General features: G+C 44.9%; 2 protein-coding genes across 3 annotated transcripts in view; one reads left to right on the top strand and one right to left on the bottom strand.

Moving 5' to 3' along the window:
• LOC141166284 (synaptotagmin-4-like) overlaps positions 1 to 10369 on the top strand; it is a 157247-nt gene extending 146878 nt beyond the window's left edge. For both annotated transcript variants that reach the window (XM_073652826.1, XM_073652825.1), the window contains exons 3-5: positions 10 to 172; positions 272 to 438; positions 7107 to 10369. In XM_073652826.1, the coding sequence (XP_073508927.1) occupies positions 10 to 172; positions 272 to 438; positions 7107 to 7256 (480 nt within the window). In that variant the 3' untranslated portion in view covers positions 7257 to 10369. The remainder of the gene's footprint in view (positions 1 to 9; positions 173 to 271; positions 439 to 7106) is intronic.
• A 1596-nt stretch (positions 10370 to 11965) lies between these two features.
• LOC141166283 (uncharacterized) overlaps positions 11966 to 15773 on the bottom strand; it is an 81312-nt gene continuing 77504 nt past the window's right edge. The window contains exons 29-30 of the mRNA XM_073652824.1: positions 15335 to 15395; positions 11966 to 12995 (exon numbers count right to left, since the gene is read on the bottom strand). Of these exons, the coding sequence (XP_073508925.1) occupies positions 12565 to 12995; positions 15335 to 15395 (492 nt within the window). The 3' untranslated portion in view covers positions 11966 to 12564. The remainder of the gene's footprint in view (positions 12996 to 15334; positions 15396 to 15773) is intronic.

Below are 15773 nucleotides of genomic sequence, written 5' to 3'. Positions count from 1 at the left end.
TGTTGATAGAGTTTGAGCACTTTGGACGGTTTTTCACCTCTCACATCCAATTTCAAGTTACCTGGACAAATATTGATACTCCTGCAGCATCAAGTGTTAGCCAATCGTATCAAAGTGATGGTGCAAAAGGCAAAGAACCTGAGCAAACTAACTCGCATTCCTGGAGCCCCTGGTAAGATTCCACTTCTCAGTTGTTATACTAAGTTGAAAGGAAGAATAAAAAAGGATATTATTTTGCATTTGTATATTTTTAACGAATCCCCTCTTCCAGACCACTTTGTCAGCATTCGGTTGATTCAGGAAAGCCAAGTGATGGATATTAAAGAGACCCGGACAGCTTCAGGCTCCAGTCCAGTGTGGAATGCCCCTTTCTTATTTGATGCGCCTCTCAAATTTGTGCAGAGTCCATACCTACAACTAGAATTTTTAGTCATGCAGGTGAGTTATTATGAACAAAAAATGTCGTGGTTTATTTATTAATTTTTCTATGCAAATTGTCTCTTCAGAGAGGAAGAGGACTAGAACTCTAGTGCCACCTGTAGAAAGTAGCAATCCTAAAAGTAAATATCAACCCTTTAACGAGCCTTGTCACATGACTTAGGATAAAAACCAGAACCTCAATTTGTAGACATTGTGTTTCGGGGTATTGCCCCTTGTCAGTGTAAAGTGTGAGATCTGGTTTGGCTGGGTGAGAGGCATCAGACCGGTATTCAAGGGCTAACGTTTCTCCTCCTAAGTCATGTGACAAGGCTCATAAAGGGTCAATATTGACTTTTAGGATTGCTACAATGGAGGACCATATGTTAAAAACAAATATACAAAATTTCTATCCATTATTGTAATATGCAGAGTATATTTCTGCAATGACTATAACTAGTATATTGCAAATGCTTATATATGTCTATAAATTATACCCCAGTGGAGGAACAAGTGTTCAAAATTAGACCATAGTAAAGCGCTTACATTTTATGTAAGAAAAGACTGGTATAAGATGTGGTCCTGGTGCCCCAACACGTGTTTCACCCTAGCTTAGTCAGTGCTTTACTATGGTCTAATTTCACTTGTTCCTCCACTGGGGTATAATTTATAGACACATATAAGCATTTGCGATATACTAGTTATAGTCATTGGAAAAGTATACTTTGCATGTTACAATAATGAATATAAATTTTGTATATTCGTTTTAACATGTGGTCCTCCATTGTGCTACTCTGCTGTTTCATTTTAATGGTTATCTTAATAATTTCAATAAAAATTTAAGTTTTATGAGATTTAGCACACCAATTGTTTGTAACATACCTGGCGGCGTCCTTGCATAGTGGTCCATCTCCCACTGTGCAAGAGCGCGCACTTGATCTCCTGTCCAGAATGTCTCTCTGGCTTCCCTCCATGCTGTCTGTTTGTGTCTGTTTCTGCTGCTTAAGGGCGGCGCCCGATCACTTCCTGCTTTTTGTACCTGCTGTGGGTCACACCTCTTGTGCGTCCTCAGCCTATTGCTGTCTGTCACCTGGTATATAGCTCAGCTGCGCCATCTATCCCTGCCTGAGCATAGTGTTTCTTTCAGTGTGTGCTTGCACTCTGAAGGTGCCAGGTCCCGTTCTGTGTTCTCTTGTCTGCCTATCCTGGAGGCTGTATTTCCAGGCCTGTCTGAACACGCTCCTTGCCTGTTCCTCTCGCCTTCTAGGGGCTGATTTCCTAGACCCGCTTCTGTATCTTGTCTGTCCTGTCTGAACACGCTCCTTGCCTGTTCATCCTGCCTCTCTGGGGGCCGTACTCCCAGACCCGCTCCTGTATCCTGCTGCAGTGTCGGTCTCCTCCGTACACTCAGTTCCAGTCTGAACTCTCTCCTATCCTTTACCTGTTTTGCCTCTATGTCCGTTCCCTTCCTTTTTCTGCAGAGTCTGAACTCGTACCTAACTCCTGCTTGTTGTCTCTGTACTCCCGTTTGTGAGTTTGTGGTCCACTCGCTACTTCACTGCAAGTACCCTGTGGGTGTCTGGCTCTGCCTTTCCCTTCCTGTCTGTTCTGTGTGAACAGAGCCCTGTCCCCCCTACTCAGTCTAGTCTGCTCTGACTCCTTTGCTTACCGCTCCGGCGGTTCTAGCCTGCTCTGACTCCTTGCTCACTGCTCCGGCAGTCCTGTCCTGCCCTGCTTCTGCCCGCTGCTCCGGCAGTCCTGTCCTGCCCTGCTTCTGCCCGCTGCTCCGGCAGTCCTGTCCTGCCCTGCTTCTGCCCGCTGCTCCGGCAGTCCTGTCCTGCCCTGCTTCTGCCCGCTGCTCCGGCAGTCCTGCCCTGCCCTGCTTCTGCCCGCTGCTCCGGCAGTCCTGCCCTGCCCTGCTTCTGCCCGCTGCTCCGGCAGTCCTGTCCTGCCCTGCTTGTGCTCGCTGCTCCTGCAGCCCTGTCCTGCTCTGTTCTTGCCCACCGCTTCGGGCGTTCCCTCTCTGCTGTGGTTGTCTACCGCATCTGCGGTTCTGTGACCCAGTCTGTACTGGGTCTTAACCTTTCTGTGCTCCAGCCCGTCCTTTCGGCCAGTACCTCCCTGCCTGCATACTCGCCTGTATCCACCCATCTGCATACCTGCCGTGTTTGCTTATATCCACCAGTCTGTGCCAGCCTAACCTGCCTGTTCCTGAGTCCCAGTGTGTACTGGGTCCTATCCCGCCTGTGTTCCTACCTGCTAGTGCCTCCCTGTCTGCACTCTAGCTGTACTTGCCTGTACCCCTCTACCTGTATTGTTCCTGAGTCCCAGTGTGTACTGGGTCCTATCCCGCCTGTGTTCCTACCTGCTAGTGCCTCCCTGTCTGCACTCTAGCTGCGCTTGCCTTTACCCGCCTGCCTGCATACCAGTCGTGCCTGCCTATACCCTCCAGTCTGTGCACCAGCCTGATCCAGTAATCCCTGTGTGGGTCAACCCCCGTGTCCGGAGTTTGACCTGGAGTAGCACCTGGTCCCTCTGCCCGGTTTCTCCCTGGTGCACTGGCGTCGTATGCCGTCGTGCCATCTTGGTCGGATCGGCCAGATACTTAGTCACGCCCCTCCAGGCACTCTCCGGTTCATGGTCCAGTGGAATCACTACAATCACACGCACACGCCGCTCAGCCCGGGCGTGTGCATAACAGCAACAGCATGCTCAGGCCATGGTTCCCGTTGAGCCCCACGGCCTTCGCTCTCTGAGAAGTTTTCCAGCGAATACATGCATTAAAATAAATAAATAAATATTTTTTTTTTCCTTTAGCTGAGTTCCAGGCGTATTACGCACCCGTCCAGATGGATCTATCTGCTCTCGTTCCCGCGGATCCGCTACGTTATTATGGGGATCCTAGACAAAGTCGTGCATTTGTGGAGCAATGCATGCTACACTTCAAGTTCTACCCTCTATGTTTTCCCACCGATCGGGTTAAGGTGGCATTCATTATGTCTTACCTGGCGGGTGATGCCTTGGAATGGATCAACCCCCTATATGAAACACAGGATCCGATCCTCCTGGACCTAATGGCCTTCCTGGTGGCCTTTCTAATGGTCTTCGATGATCCTAACCCGGAGGCTCCTGCTGAAGCTTCACTTCCCAATATCCCGGAGCAGCCCCAATGGGTAATGTGTGTGGGTAGCGCAATAGTCCTCCAGCCCAATGAGACTACTGCCCACCCAGAATCCTCACAGGGTGACTACGCTTTCCGGAATACTTCTCCCAACCTCAAGAGGCAGTCCAGACGTGCTAGACGTAGAGGCAAGCCGTCACGCCAGGGTCTGTCCTCCCTGAGACCTCCTGACCCCAACCTTGAAGTCCCTACTGAAGCTTCATCTCCCTGTATCCCGGAGAAGCCCCAACGGGTAATGTGCGTGGGTAGTGCACCAGTTCTCCTGCCCGAAGAGACTTCTGCCCATCCAGACTCCACACAGGAGAACTTCCTGCACCCGGCATCAGATGCTTCACCCACTTTAACCGGTGTGCATGTCCAAGGATGCTCCAAAGCTGTGGTTACCTCAGAGTCTGTGCACCTCTACTACCTGGCGGAGGACCCCCTGTTGCCTCCTGAATCCTCCGGGATACCACTCGATGACAAATGGAGAGAGAATTCTCTACACCCGGTACTCGATACTTTGTCCGCTTCGTCCTGTGAGCCTGACAATGGGTACCCCAAAGTGGTAGTTACCCCCGAGTCTCTACATCCCTCCGACCAGGCGGAGGACCTCCAGTTGTCTCCTGAACCCTTCGGGGTGCTACCTGGTAGCGAAAGGACAGAGACTCTCCTATACTCTGTACCTGATACCTCGCTCGCTTCGTCCAGTGAGTCCAACCTAGTGTACTCCGAAGCAGAGGTTACTCCCGAGTCTCTACACCCCTCCGACCAGGCAGAGGACCTCCAGTTGTCTCCTGAACCCTTCGGGGTGCTACCTGGTAGCGAAAGGACAGAGACTCTCCTATACTCTGTACCTGATACCTCGCTCGCTTCGTCCAGTGAGTCCAACCTAGTGTACTCTGAAGCAGTGCTTACTCCCGAGTCTCTACACTCCTCTGACCAGGCGGAGGACCTCCAGTTGTCTCCAGAACCCTTCGGGGTGCCACCTGGTGGAGAATGGACAGAGACTTTCCTATACTCGGTACCCGATACCTCGCCTGCTTCGTCCAGTGAGTCCGACCTAGTGTACTCTGAAGCAGATGTTTTCTCTGAGCCTCTGCACTCTTCTGACCCGGCGGAGGACCTCCAGTTGTTTCCTGAATCCTCCGGGGTACCACCAGAAAACAAAGAGACAGTGACTTTTCCTCATTATGTACCTGATAACCCGTCTATTTCTTCCTGTGAGCTTGACAAGATGTACCTCGAAGCAGAGATTACCCCCAAGTCTCTGTCCCCCTCCAACCCGGTGGAGGACTTCCAGTTGTCTCCTGTACCCTCTGGGGTGCCACCTGAAAATATGTGGAGAGAGACTTCCTTGTGTGCTGTTCCTGGTACTCCACCCGTTTCGTCTGTTGCTAAGGGTGGCTGGATGGGAGGTAGCATCCTAGCTACCCAGAGGAGACCAGTTTTTCCGGTGGACAGTGGAAGTAATCTCTTCGAAGTGAAGAATTGGCCCTCAAATTCCCTGCGGAAGATTCTGGCAGGCCTGAAGAAGAGGGGGCGTAAGGGGGGGGGTACTGTAACATACCTGGCGGCGTCCTTGCATAGTGGTCCATCTCCCACTGTGCAAGAGCGCGCACTTGATCTCCTGTCCAGAATGTCTCTCTGGCTTCCCTCCATGCTGTCTGTTTGTGTCTGTTTCTGCTGCTTAAGGGCGGCGCCCGATCACTTCCTGCTTTTTGTACCTGCTGTGGGTCACACCTCTTGTGCGTCCTCAGCCTATTGCTGTCTGTCACCTGGTATATAGCTCAGCTGCGCCATCTATCCCTGCCTGAGCATAGTGTTTCTTTCAGTGTGTGCTTGCACTCTGAAGGTGCCAGGTCCCGTTCTGTGTTCTCTTGTCTGCCTATCCTGGAGGCTGTATTTCCAGGCCTGTCTGAACACGCTCCTTGCCTGTTCCTCTCGCCTTCTAGGGGCTGATTTCCTAGACTCGCTTCTGTATCTTGTCTGTCCTGTCTGAACACGCTCCTTGCCTGTTCGTCCTGCCTCTCTGGGGGCCGTACTCCCAGACCCGCTCCTGTATCCCGCTGCAGTGTCGGTCTCCTCCGTACACTCAGTTCCAGTCTGAACTCTCTCCTATCCTTTACCTGTTTTGCCTCTATGTCCGTTCCCTTCCTTTTTCTGCAGAGTCTGAACTCGTACCTAACTCCTGCTTGTTGTCTCTGTACTCCCGTTTGTGAGTTTGTGGTCCACTCGCTACTTCACTGCAAGTACCCTGTGGGTGTCTGGCTCTGCCTTTCCCTTCCTGTCTGTTCTGTGTGAACAGAGCCCTGTCCCCCCTACTCAGTCTAGTCTGCTCTGACTCCTTTGCTTACCGCTCCGGCGGTTCTAGCCTGCTCTGACTCCTTGCTCACTGCTCCGGCAGTCCTGTCCTGCCCTGCTTCTGCCCGCTGCTCCGGCAGTCCTGTCCTGCCCTGCTTCTGCCCGCTGCTCCGGCAGTCCTGTCCTGCCCTGCTTCTGCCCGCTGCTCCGGCAGTCCTGTCCTGCCCTGCTTCTGCCCGCTGCTCTGGCAGTCCTGCCCTGCCCTGCTTCTGCCCGCTGCTCTGGCAATCGTGCCCTGCCCTGCTTCTGCCCGCTGCTCCGGCAGTCCTGTCCTGCCCTGCTTGTGCTCGCTGCTCCTGCAGCCCTGTCCTGCTCTGTTCTTGCCCACCGCTTCGGGCGTTCCCTCTCTGCTGTGGTTGTCTACCGCATCTGCGGTTCTGTGACCCAGTCTGTACTGGGTCTTAACCTTTCTGTGCTCCAGCCCGTCCTTTCGGCCAGTACCTCCCTGCCTGCATACTCGCCTGTATCCACCCATCTGCATACCTGCCGTGTTTGCTTATATCCACCAGTCTGTGCCAGCCTAACCTGCCTGTTCCTGAGTCCCAGTGTGTACTGGGTCCTATCCCGCCTGTGTTCCTACCTGCTAGTGCCTCCCTGTCTGCACTCTAGCTGTGCTTGCCTGTACCCCTCTACCTGTATTGTTCCTGAGTCCCAGTGTGTACTGGGTCCTATCCCGCCTGTGTTCCTACCTGCTAGTGCCTCCCTGTCTGCACTCTAGCTGCGCTTGCCTTTACCCGCCTGCCTGCATACCAGTCGTGCCTGCCTATACCCTCCAGTCTGTGCACCAGCCTGATCCAGTAATCCCTGTGTGGGTCAACCCCCGTGTCCGGAGTTTGACCTGGAGTAGCACCTGGTCCCTCTGCCCGGTTTCTCCCTGGTGCACTGGCGTCGTATGCCGTCGTGCCATCTTGGTCGGATCGGCCAGATACTTAGTCACGCCCCTCCAGGCACTCTCCGGTTCATGGTCCAGTGGAATCACTACAATCACACGCACACGCCGCTCAGCCCGGGCGTGTGCATAACATTGTTCTTCTGTTGGTATTCGTGAATGTAAAACTGTTGACAATATACATGAAAAAGTGTTTTACTAGTTTAGCCTAGATATAGTGGCCTCTATAGCTATCTTTACCTATAATAAATAGTGAATTCTGTGCTTACTTTCCAGGGCAGAATTTACAATCGTGCTCGTATTCTTGGGCGTGTGGTAATTGGTGCTGGTACCTCAGAAGATGGCACCTCTCACTGGCAGGAGATGTGTAACAAAGCACCAGTGGAGTGTTCCCATTGGCACACACTACAGTCAGATGTGTTTTAACATGCTTTATTGCCATGCTATGATACCTGGCCAGACCGATTATGAGCAATGTCGTAAAGAAAGTGAAGTCAGTGAATAATATAGAAGTCTTAGTATACAAAACAACCAAAAAGATCATGATTTCATATATTAGGGCATATTTTACCAAGAGTTTTTTTTATTAATCCCTTCACCAGAAGGTTGGTTGCTGAAAAGGTGCAATAAAAAGAGATCAAAATGTTGTATCTACCCAAAAAAGTATAAATAACAGACGTCAGCTCTGCATGCAAAAAACAAGCCCTGAGTTTATAAGAATGAAAAAAGGTACAATTCCATAATGTTCATCTTAAAGCACCACTCCAGAGTTTTTTTGTTTTTTTTTCATAGCAGCGCTGGAGTGGTGCTACTCAACCAAGTTTCCTGCCCCGGTTTTATAGTTACCAGCTGCCATCTTCATCCGTTCTTGGTGCCGCTCCTCTCGGTGTCCAGCTGTTTGTGACCTGTGATTGCTTCGGTGTTTGCTGGGCGATCTGGAAGTCACTTCTCAATGTAAGTCTATGAGATCCAGAACGAGGCTCTCGTAGACTTACATTGAGAGCTTGTGATCGTTATCTCTGACTTCCGGTCAGTCTAAATTTTCAGTCACAAGATGACGCCGGGAATTGCTGAAGACGGCGGCTGATAAATATAATACTAGGTTCAGGAAACTTAGTTTAGTAGCACCTTTACAGTACCGCAATAAAAAAAAGCCGCTAGAGTGCTGCTTTAAGGGGAATCTGTCACACCCAAATGGATTTTAAATGAGCTATAGTGTAATAGAGGGGACTTAGCCTTTATAAAACTCATACTAGCACTGTACTTGTTACTGTGCCTGAGAAAATTACTTTTAATTCATATGCATGTAATGAGGCTTCATTGTGTACCCTTGGTGTGGCCAAGAATTCAGTACACCTTTATGCATCCTCATTTTGCATGTTGTGAGCTTCCACCGCTTCTGGTCGACAGCGCTCGCTTCCTAGAGCTGATGCTGCCTGAAGTCAGATGGCATCTGTGTGCATGCGCACTGACACTGCCGATCCCCTGCCATGAGCACATAGTGTCTGTTGGCGCACACACAATAGCTGAGAACATTTTCCTCCCTGGCTCCTTCCTGCTGGCGCCACTTGTTACACTTTTGGCTGTATCAGTGTAGCGTGCACCATCAGCAGAGAGGAGAATGCGCTCGGCCACTTTGTGCTCCCGCGGCCTAGCACAAACTGTGTCAGTGCACACAAGCCAGCTGACTTTAGGCAGTGTTTGCTAATGGAAGCAGCCACTGTCAATGACAAGCAGGGGTTACCTCCAACATGCAAAATGAGGGGACATAACAGTGCACCAAACTCTTACACCGAAGACCCCTCATTTGAATACAAATGAAAAGTTATTTTTCTCAGGTACTATACCACTAATGGGTACAGTGCTAGTATGATTTTTATAATGGCTAAGTCCACTATGTCATGGTATAGCTCGTTTAAAATGCATCTTAGGGGGTGACAGACTCCCTTTAATACATTTTTTTTCTGATAGCAAAATCCTCAGTTTTCCTTTCGGATATGTTCATACGGCTCAGATACGTAATGAATTTCCGGGTTACATTTTACCAGCACTGTGGATGAGATTTTACAAAATCTACAGAATAAACTAAGTGGTGCTGCAGATTACTGCCCAAGCCTATAAATTTATGTTATGAGTTTCTGCAGCAAAATCAGCATCAGTTAGTGCAGATTTTACCACTATGAATTTTGTCATCTGGATTCTGCAGATTTTATCCTGCCGCACATTCACTATGGAAATGTCACACGTGGACTTAACTTGACACAGCCAAAAAGTTAAATACATAATTCCAGCTGTCGGCAGCCTGAGCTCACTGAAAACATAGCTAATTTTGCTGCTAAAGTCAATAGTATCAATCTATGTACATAGTGCATTATATGCAGAAGACTGCTCTGCCCCTATTTTAGGAAGCTTGAACAATCCAGGAGAGCAGGCAAGTATACTATAAGGGGTGCTGGACCTACATATCCTATAAATTACTTTACAGTACATATTGGGCACATACGTGTGATATCTATGAAATATTGTGATTTAAGTATATAGTATTTATTTATTCAGATTGTATAAAGGATTGTCTGCATATGATCATGCAATTCACATTGATGAACTGAGTGATTCCAATATCATACCCATTAGTTATTGTATGTCTTGTCATCTAACCTTTGGAATGAAGAATTCAGAAAGAATCATTAACAGCTGTATGAATAAATGTAATGAGAAAAATGCATGTAATGCATCCACATGTGGGTTTTCTGTCCATTTCACTGTGACCTGTCAATCACTCCCAATGTGCGCTGCTTCACAATCTATAAAATTTTATATTTCACATTCAGGTTTTGTTTCCCTTTTTTGCTATAGAACATAAACAATAAAGCAGTTATTTAATTTAGCCTCCAATTAATTTAATACATTTTTATTTCCTATTTTTATCTTGTATAAGATATTTTGTAAACAATTGCTCATTTAATGCAAGATTTTTCAGAGTCCACCATCACAGGTTTTACGGATATTTTAAACCATGTTCACACCATATACAACAGTCACATACTGTAACTATTAGTTGCCCAGTAATGAGCTATTCTCTATATAGTGTATATGGGTAGAGAGTTGCCATATGTCTTGTACCATGGTCATAACATTTAATTATCTATTATTTATTATTAAGTTGACAGTAATGTTTAGGAAAAATGTATTACAAATATATTTTTAGATGCTGTATATTATAGTCAAAAAATGTTGCATTTTTTATAAAACCCCAAAGTTTATTAACTAATTTGACCAAATGACTGTATAGGTTGGTTAATATTATAGCTATAATTGCATGTGGACGGCTTAGAATTAGACAAAAATAAAGTAAATCAAACATTTAATGTTTTATAAGGTATAAAACTGTCCTGTTCATTACAAACATTATATATAACAGAGGGGTATACGTGACATATCTGATTACCGTACTTTCGACATTTGTTTTAATTCAGCTACATATATAAATATATATATGTATATATACAGTGTATATATATATATATATATATACAGTACAGACCAAAAGTTTGGACACACCTTCTCATTTAAAGATTTTTCTGTATTTTCATGACTATGAAAATTGTACATTCACACTGAAGGCATCAAAACTATGAATTAACACATGTGGAATTATATACTTAACAAAAAAGTGTGAAACAACTGAAAATATGTCTTATATTCTAGGTTCTTCAAAGTAGCCACCTTTTGCTTTGATGACGGCTTTACACACTCTTGGCATTCTCTTGATGAGCTTCAAGAGGTAGTCACTGGAAATGGTCTTCCAACAATCTTGAAGGAGTTCCCAGAGATGCTTAGCACTTGTTGGCCCTTTTGCCTTCACTCTGCGGTCCAGCTCACCCCAAACCATCTCGATTGGGTTCAGGTCTGGTGACTATGGAGGCCAGGTCATCTGGCGTAGCACCCCATCACTCTTGTTCTTGGTCAAATAGCCCTTACACAGCCTGGAGGTGTGTTTGGGGTCATTGTCCTGTTGAAAAATAAATGATGGTCCAACTAAAAACAAACCGGATGGAATAGCATGCCGCTGCAAGATGCTGTGGTAGCCATGCTGGTTCAGTATGCCTTCAATTTTGAATAAATTCCCAACAGTGTCACCAGCAAAGCACCCCCACACCATCACTCCTCCTCCTCCATGCTTCACGGTGGGAACCAGGCATGTAGAGTTCATCCATTCACCTTTTCTGCGTCGCACAAAGACACGGTGGTTGGAACCAAAGATCTCAAATTTGGACTCATCAGACCAAAGCACAGATTTCCACTGGTCTAATGTCCATTCCTTGTGTTCTTTAGCCCAAACTTGTCTCTTCTGCTTGTTGCCTGTCCTTAGCAGTGGTTTCCTAGCAGCTATTTTACCATGAAGGCCTGCTGCACAAAGTCTCCTCTTAACAGTTGTTGAAGAGATGTGTCTGCTGCTAGAACTCTGTGTGGCATTGACCTGGTCTCTAATCTGAGCTGCTGTTAACCTGCGATTTCTGAGGCTGATGACTCGGATAAAATTATCCTCAGAAGCAGAGGTGACTCTTGGTCTTCCTTTCCTGGGGCGGTCCTCATGTGAGCCAGTTTTTGCAACTGCACTTGGGGACACTTTCAAAGTTTGCCCAATTTTTCGGACTGACTGACCTTCATTTCTTAAAGTAATGATGGCCGCTCGTTTTTCTTTACTTAGCTGCTTTTTTCTTGCCATAATACAAATTCTAACAGTCTATTCAGTAGGACTATCAGCTGTGTATCCACCTGACTTCTGCACAACACAACTGATGGTCCCAACCCCATTTATAGGGCAAGAAATCCCACTTATTAAACCTGACAGGGCACACCTGTGAAGTGAAAACCATTTCCGGTGACTACCTCTTGAAGCTCATCAAGAGAATGCCAAGAGTGTGCAAAGCAGTCATCAAAGCAAAAGGTGGCTACTTTGAAGAACCTAGAATATAAGACATATTTTCAGTTGTTTCACACTTTTTTGTTAAGTATATAATTCCCCATGTGTTAATTCATAGTTTTGATGCCTTCAGTGTGAATGTACAATTTTCAAAGTCATGAAAATACAGAAAAATCTTTAAATGAGAAGGTGTGTCCAAACTTTTGGTCTGTACTGTATATATATATATATATATATATATATATATACACTTATTTAGCATAAATATAAATTCTCAAGTATCCACTAGTGAGACAGCTTGGTCAACTGCACCAGACTATAGTCAAACAAAAGGGTCAATTAAAGAACACGATAGGGGACACACAATCCTTTATGGTCTCTCCTGATTGTCTGCTTTAATCATCAAATCAAGCTAAAGATACAAAGTCAAAACCTGTGATTTCACACCCCAGTATAATAAATTTGTGTATGAAAAATAATAAATATACAGAATAAGTTAATTTGCAATGTATATACTATATTTATCCATCAAAAATTGGTCTTGGCACCTATAAATAACATAATCTTTCAGTGCTCCTTCTGCATTACAACAGCACTCATGTTATCTAATGAGTTTCATGAATAACAACTTATGTGATTATTAAGGTGATACTTTAGTAAGTAGATGTCTGAGAGATTATATGCATGTGAAAAATACATGCCACTTAACAAATAAATGAGTAAAGGCAAAATCAATCAATATTTGTCATTGTATAATATATTCATGACTTATTCTGAATCTGCAATCTCATCTCCAAATCTTTCTGTCTACGTTGATTTTCGAGGCTGATAGGGCCTAGGGGACAGAAGTGCTGAAGCCCTAGGTGAGAATGGACCCAGGGCCTCACCTGATCCCTCCATCTCACCTAGACTTTGTGGACTTAGCGGAGACCCCTCTGCATGACTCCTCCAGCTCTTGCTCATTGCTCCAGGAATATTAAGTCTCGCTGGAGAATGTGTAGCACTTGTGTTTATAGGTGTTGGAGATCTGGAGCTTTGAACAGAGTCTGACCAGAATCCTTCTGGAGTTTGGTTTCCAGTCACTAGTGTTAATGATCCTTGGCTGCCTGACTCAGCTTCCTGAAGATTTCTGGAGCCTCCAGATAAACGGGGCACAATAGGGTCTGTAGGTTCTTTTTTGTGACCAGTTTGGGAAATACTTCTTATCTGTTGGACCTGCTGCTGGAAACGTAGTTTAGCTACATACAGAGAGAAAACATAAGGAAAGTAGGATCAGTGTAATAATTTATGTAAAAAAACACCCAACCATCCTCCTGTAAATAATAGCTAGAAGCACAGAAATGCATTTGGTTATTGTCCAATAATAACAAGAGGGCCGAGTCACATTCCTAAGCATTTCTTTTTAAAGTGTGATTACTTCTGTCTGGTTGTTGTGAGGCCATTTTCCTGGTGATGAATTGAAAGTGCATGAAGTTGTCATCATGTAAGACCTTAATTTTAACCAAAATGCTTTTGAATATAGGTATGGTCATTTCATTAAAGAAAACTGACTGCCAAAAGTTTTGCATATACTATTTATTAATCACAACATAGAGAGTAATTCATTGTTTACAATGCCATAACACCGACGGGGCATTGGAGCCACTAGGGTATGCAAGACATCTTGAGGGATCTTGCTCCATTCCATTTGCAAATCTGCAAACAATTCATCTTCATTGCTATGGGTACGGGCCCCAACTCATCACTTCAACTCATCCCAAAGGTGCTGTATAGGGTTTGCATCAGGTGATTGGCTTGGCCATTGCAATAGGCGAACATTTTTCTTTATTAACCAATTTTTCCTAAATTGGATGTGTGCTTAGGATCATTGTCTTGCTGGAATTTCCATCCCCTGCCTACTTTGGTTTTACCATGTGCCAGCATTACATTCTCCATTATACCCTTGTACATGGTAGCATTCATATTTCCATCAATTCTATGCTGAGGGTCAATCGCAGATGCAGAAAAGCAGCCCCAAACCATGACATTGCTACCACCATGTTTCACTGTAGGTGTTTGGTACCTTACATCATTACATTTTCCAATTGGGCGGTATTTATAGGGCTTGCCATCACTACCAAACAGATTGATCTAAGGTGTTGTGGTAGGATGAATCCAAGTTCAATCTGTCTATTTCCATTAGCTGTGTTCTTTGTCAAACTCAAGTCGGACCTTCCGGTTCTTTGCAGAGATGAAAGGCTTCTTGACTGGAACTCGTGCATTCAACCCTACTGCTCTTAGCCGTTGCACCACAGTTTGGCGACTCACTTTGAGTCCATATTCTTCATTTATTTAGTGCGAAATCTGTCCAGCACTTTTATGGACATCAGATACTGACTTGTTCTTAATAATGTGATCAACTCTGGAGGAAGTTTCCCATGGTCATCCACTTCTAGGTTTGTCAGCTGTTCCATAACCTTCTTTTTCTTTCTTTAATATATGTGACACTTGACTCTGAGAACAATTGAATTCCATAGCTACCTTTTTGGCTTTTGCCTGACTTCACTTTCAGAATAATAAGCTTCCTGACATCTGGTAATAAATTTGGCTTTGTCTTTGCCATGTTTTAACCTAAAAACGCACAAGTAAAAAAACCAAAACATTTTAGGCAAAATTCGACTACCCATGAAAAAATATGCAGAACACTTGGCCCAGAAAATGTTGAAAACTAACACATAAAGGGATAAAACAATGCCAAACACAATTTTCCTTTTTATAACTGACAATCTTTTGCTTCCAGTTTACTAAAATCACCAGGAAAATGGCATCCATCACAACAACCAGACAGAAGTAATCGCACTTTAAAAAAAATGCTAAACTTTTGGTTGCCACTATATATAACTATGTGGCAGACCAAAAGTGTGTCCACACCCCCTCCTAAGTGCTGAAGCACACAGCCATACAATCTCCATAGGCTAACATTGGTGACAATATGGCTCTTACTGTAGAGCTCTGTAACTTGACATGTAGCTATGTCCGCAGATGCCACAGATCAGTTCGAAGAATATCTAATCTAGAACTGACATTGGTCAACTCTAAATGCTATAATTGCTAAGTAGATTACGTAAAATCACATAATGGGGCTGCTGAAGCACATGGTGTATAACCTGCCTATTCTGTGCTGCATCACTCACTACAGCAGCACACAGGATCTGCATGCGCAGTGCCACATGTCAGCGGGGTGGTGTAAAGCTTGCCACTAGATTTGGTGAATACCTGGAAAATGTTATAAATCTATACGCATGGCATACTGTACAGTTAGGTTTGGTGGTATATGGCTGGAATTTTCAGGAATTGGACTAGGCCCCTTATTTCCTGTAAAGTGAAATGTTATTGCTATAGCATACACAGACATGTTAGAGGACGTTTTAGAGGAAAGCCCTTTCCTGTTATGTCATGGTCATGTTTCTGTGCCCAAAGAAATGTCCATAAAAACATGGTTTGACAAGTTTGGTGAGGAGGAATTTAGCTGCACAAAGCTGAACTCAATCCCACTGAGAAGCTTACGAATGAATGGCCACAAATTAGTTGTACCAACCTTTCATTAGAGATTCATTTTTCTCTTTTAACATTTTGATTTCGGAGGCCAATGTGGATATCTGAAGAAAATAAAGTCAAACTATAAACTGTTAGTCATTTTTAATTTTCTCAGTATTAAATATTCATCTTCATCCTTGCTTTCATTTTTGGGCATTCACTAAAACTTTTAAAACCCGTTCACACTTTGTATTTCTCTGTAGTTTTCTTTATTCATTATATTTGACACAAAACTGAGAATGGATTTCAAAATGGAGATGTCTCAGTGCATATTATCACCTGCATTGTGCCCATACTGTATCTTCACAGGCTTATGGGGGCACTTGAAGTTTTTCACATAAAGCAGTGAGAAAAAACATTTCAGAAAATCAGTTATACCATGTTTCATTGCAAACTTTATTACCTTGGGATGCTAAAATATTGCTTTTAGGCTGGAATAC

Source organism: Phyllobates terribilis, unplaced genomic scaffold (assembly GCF_046119375.1).
Source record: "Phyllobates terribilis strain yellow unplaced genomic scaffold, ASM4611937v1 Scaffold_11__3_contigs__length_659146591, whole genome shotgun sequence".
Classification (NCBI taxonomy): domain Eukaryota; kingdom Metazoa; phylum Chordata; class Amphibia; order Anura; family Dendrobatidae; genus Phyllobates; species Phyllobates terribilis.
Note: the sequence above shows the minus strand (reverse complement) of the source record. Positions and strands in the feature narration are given on the sequence as shown.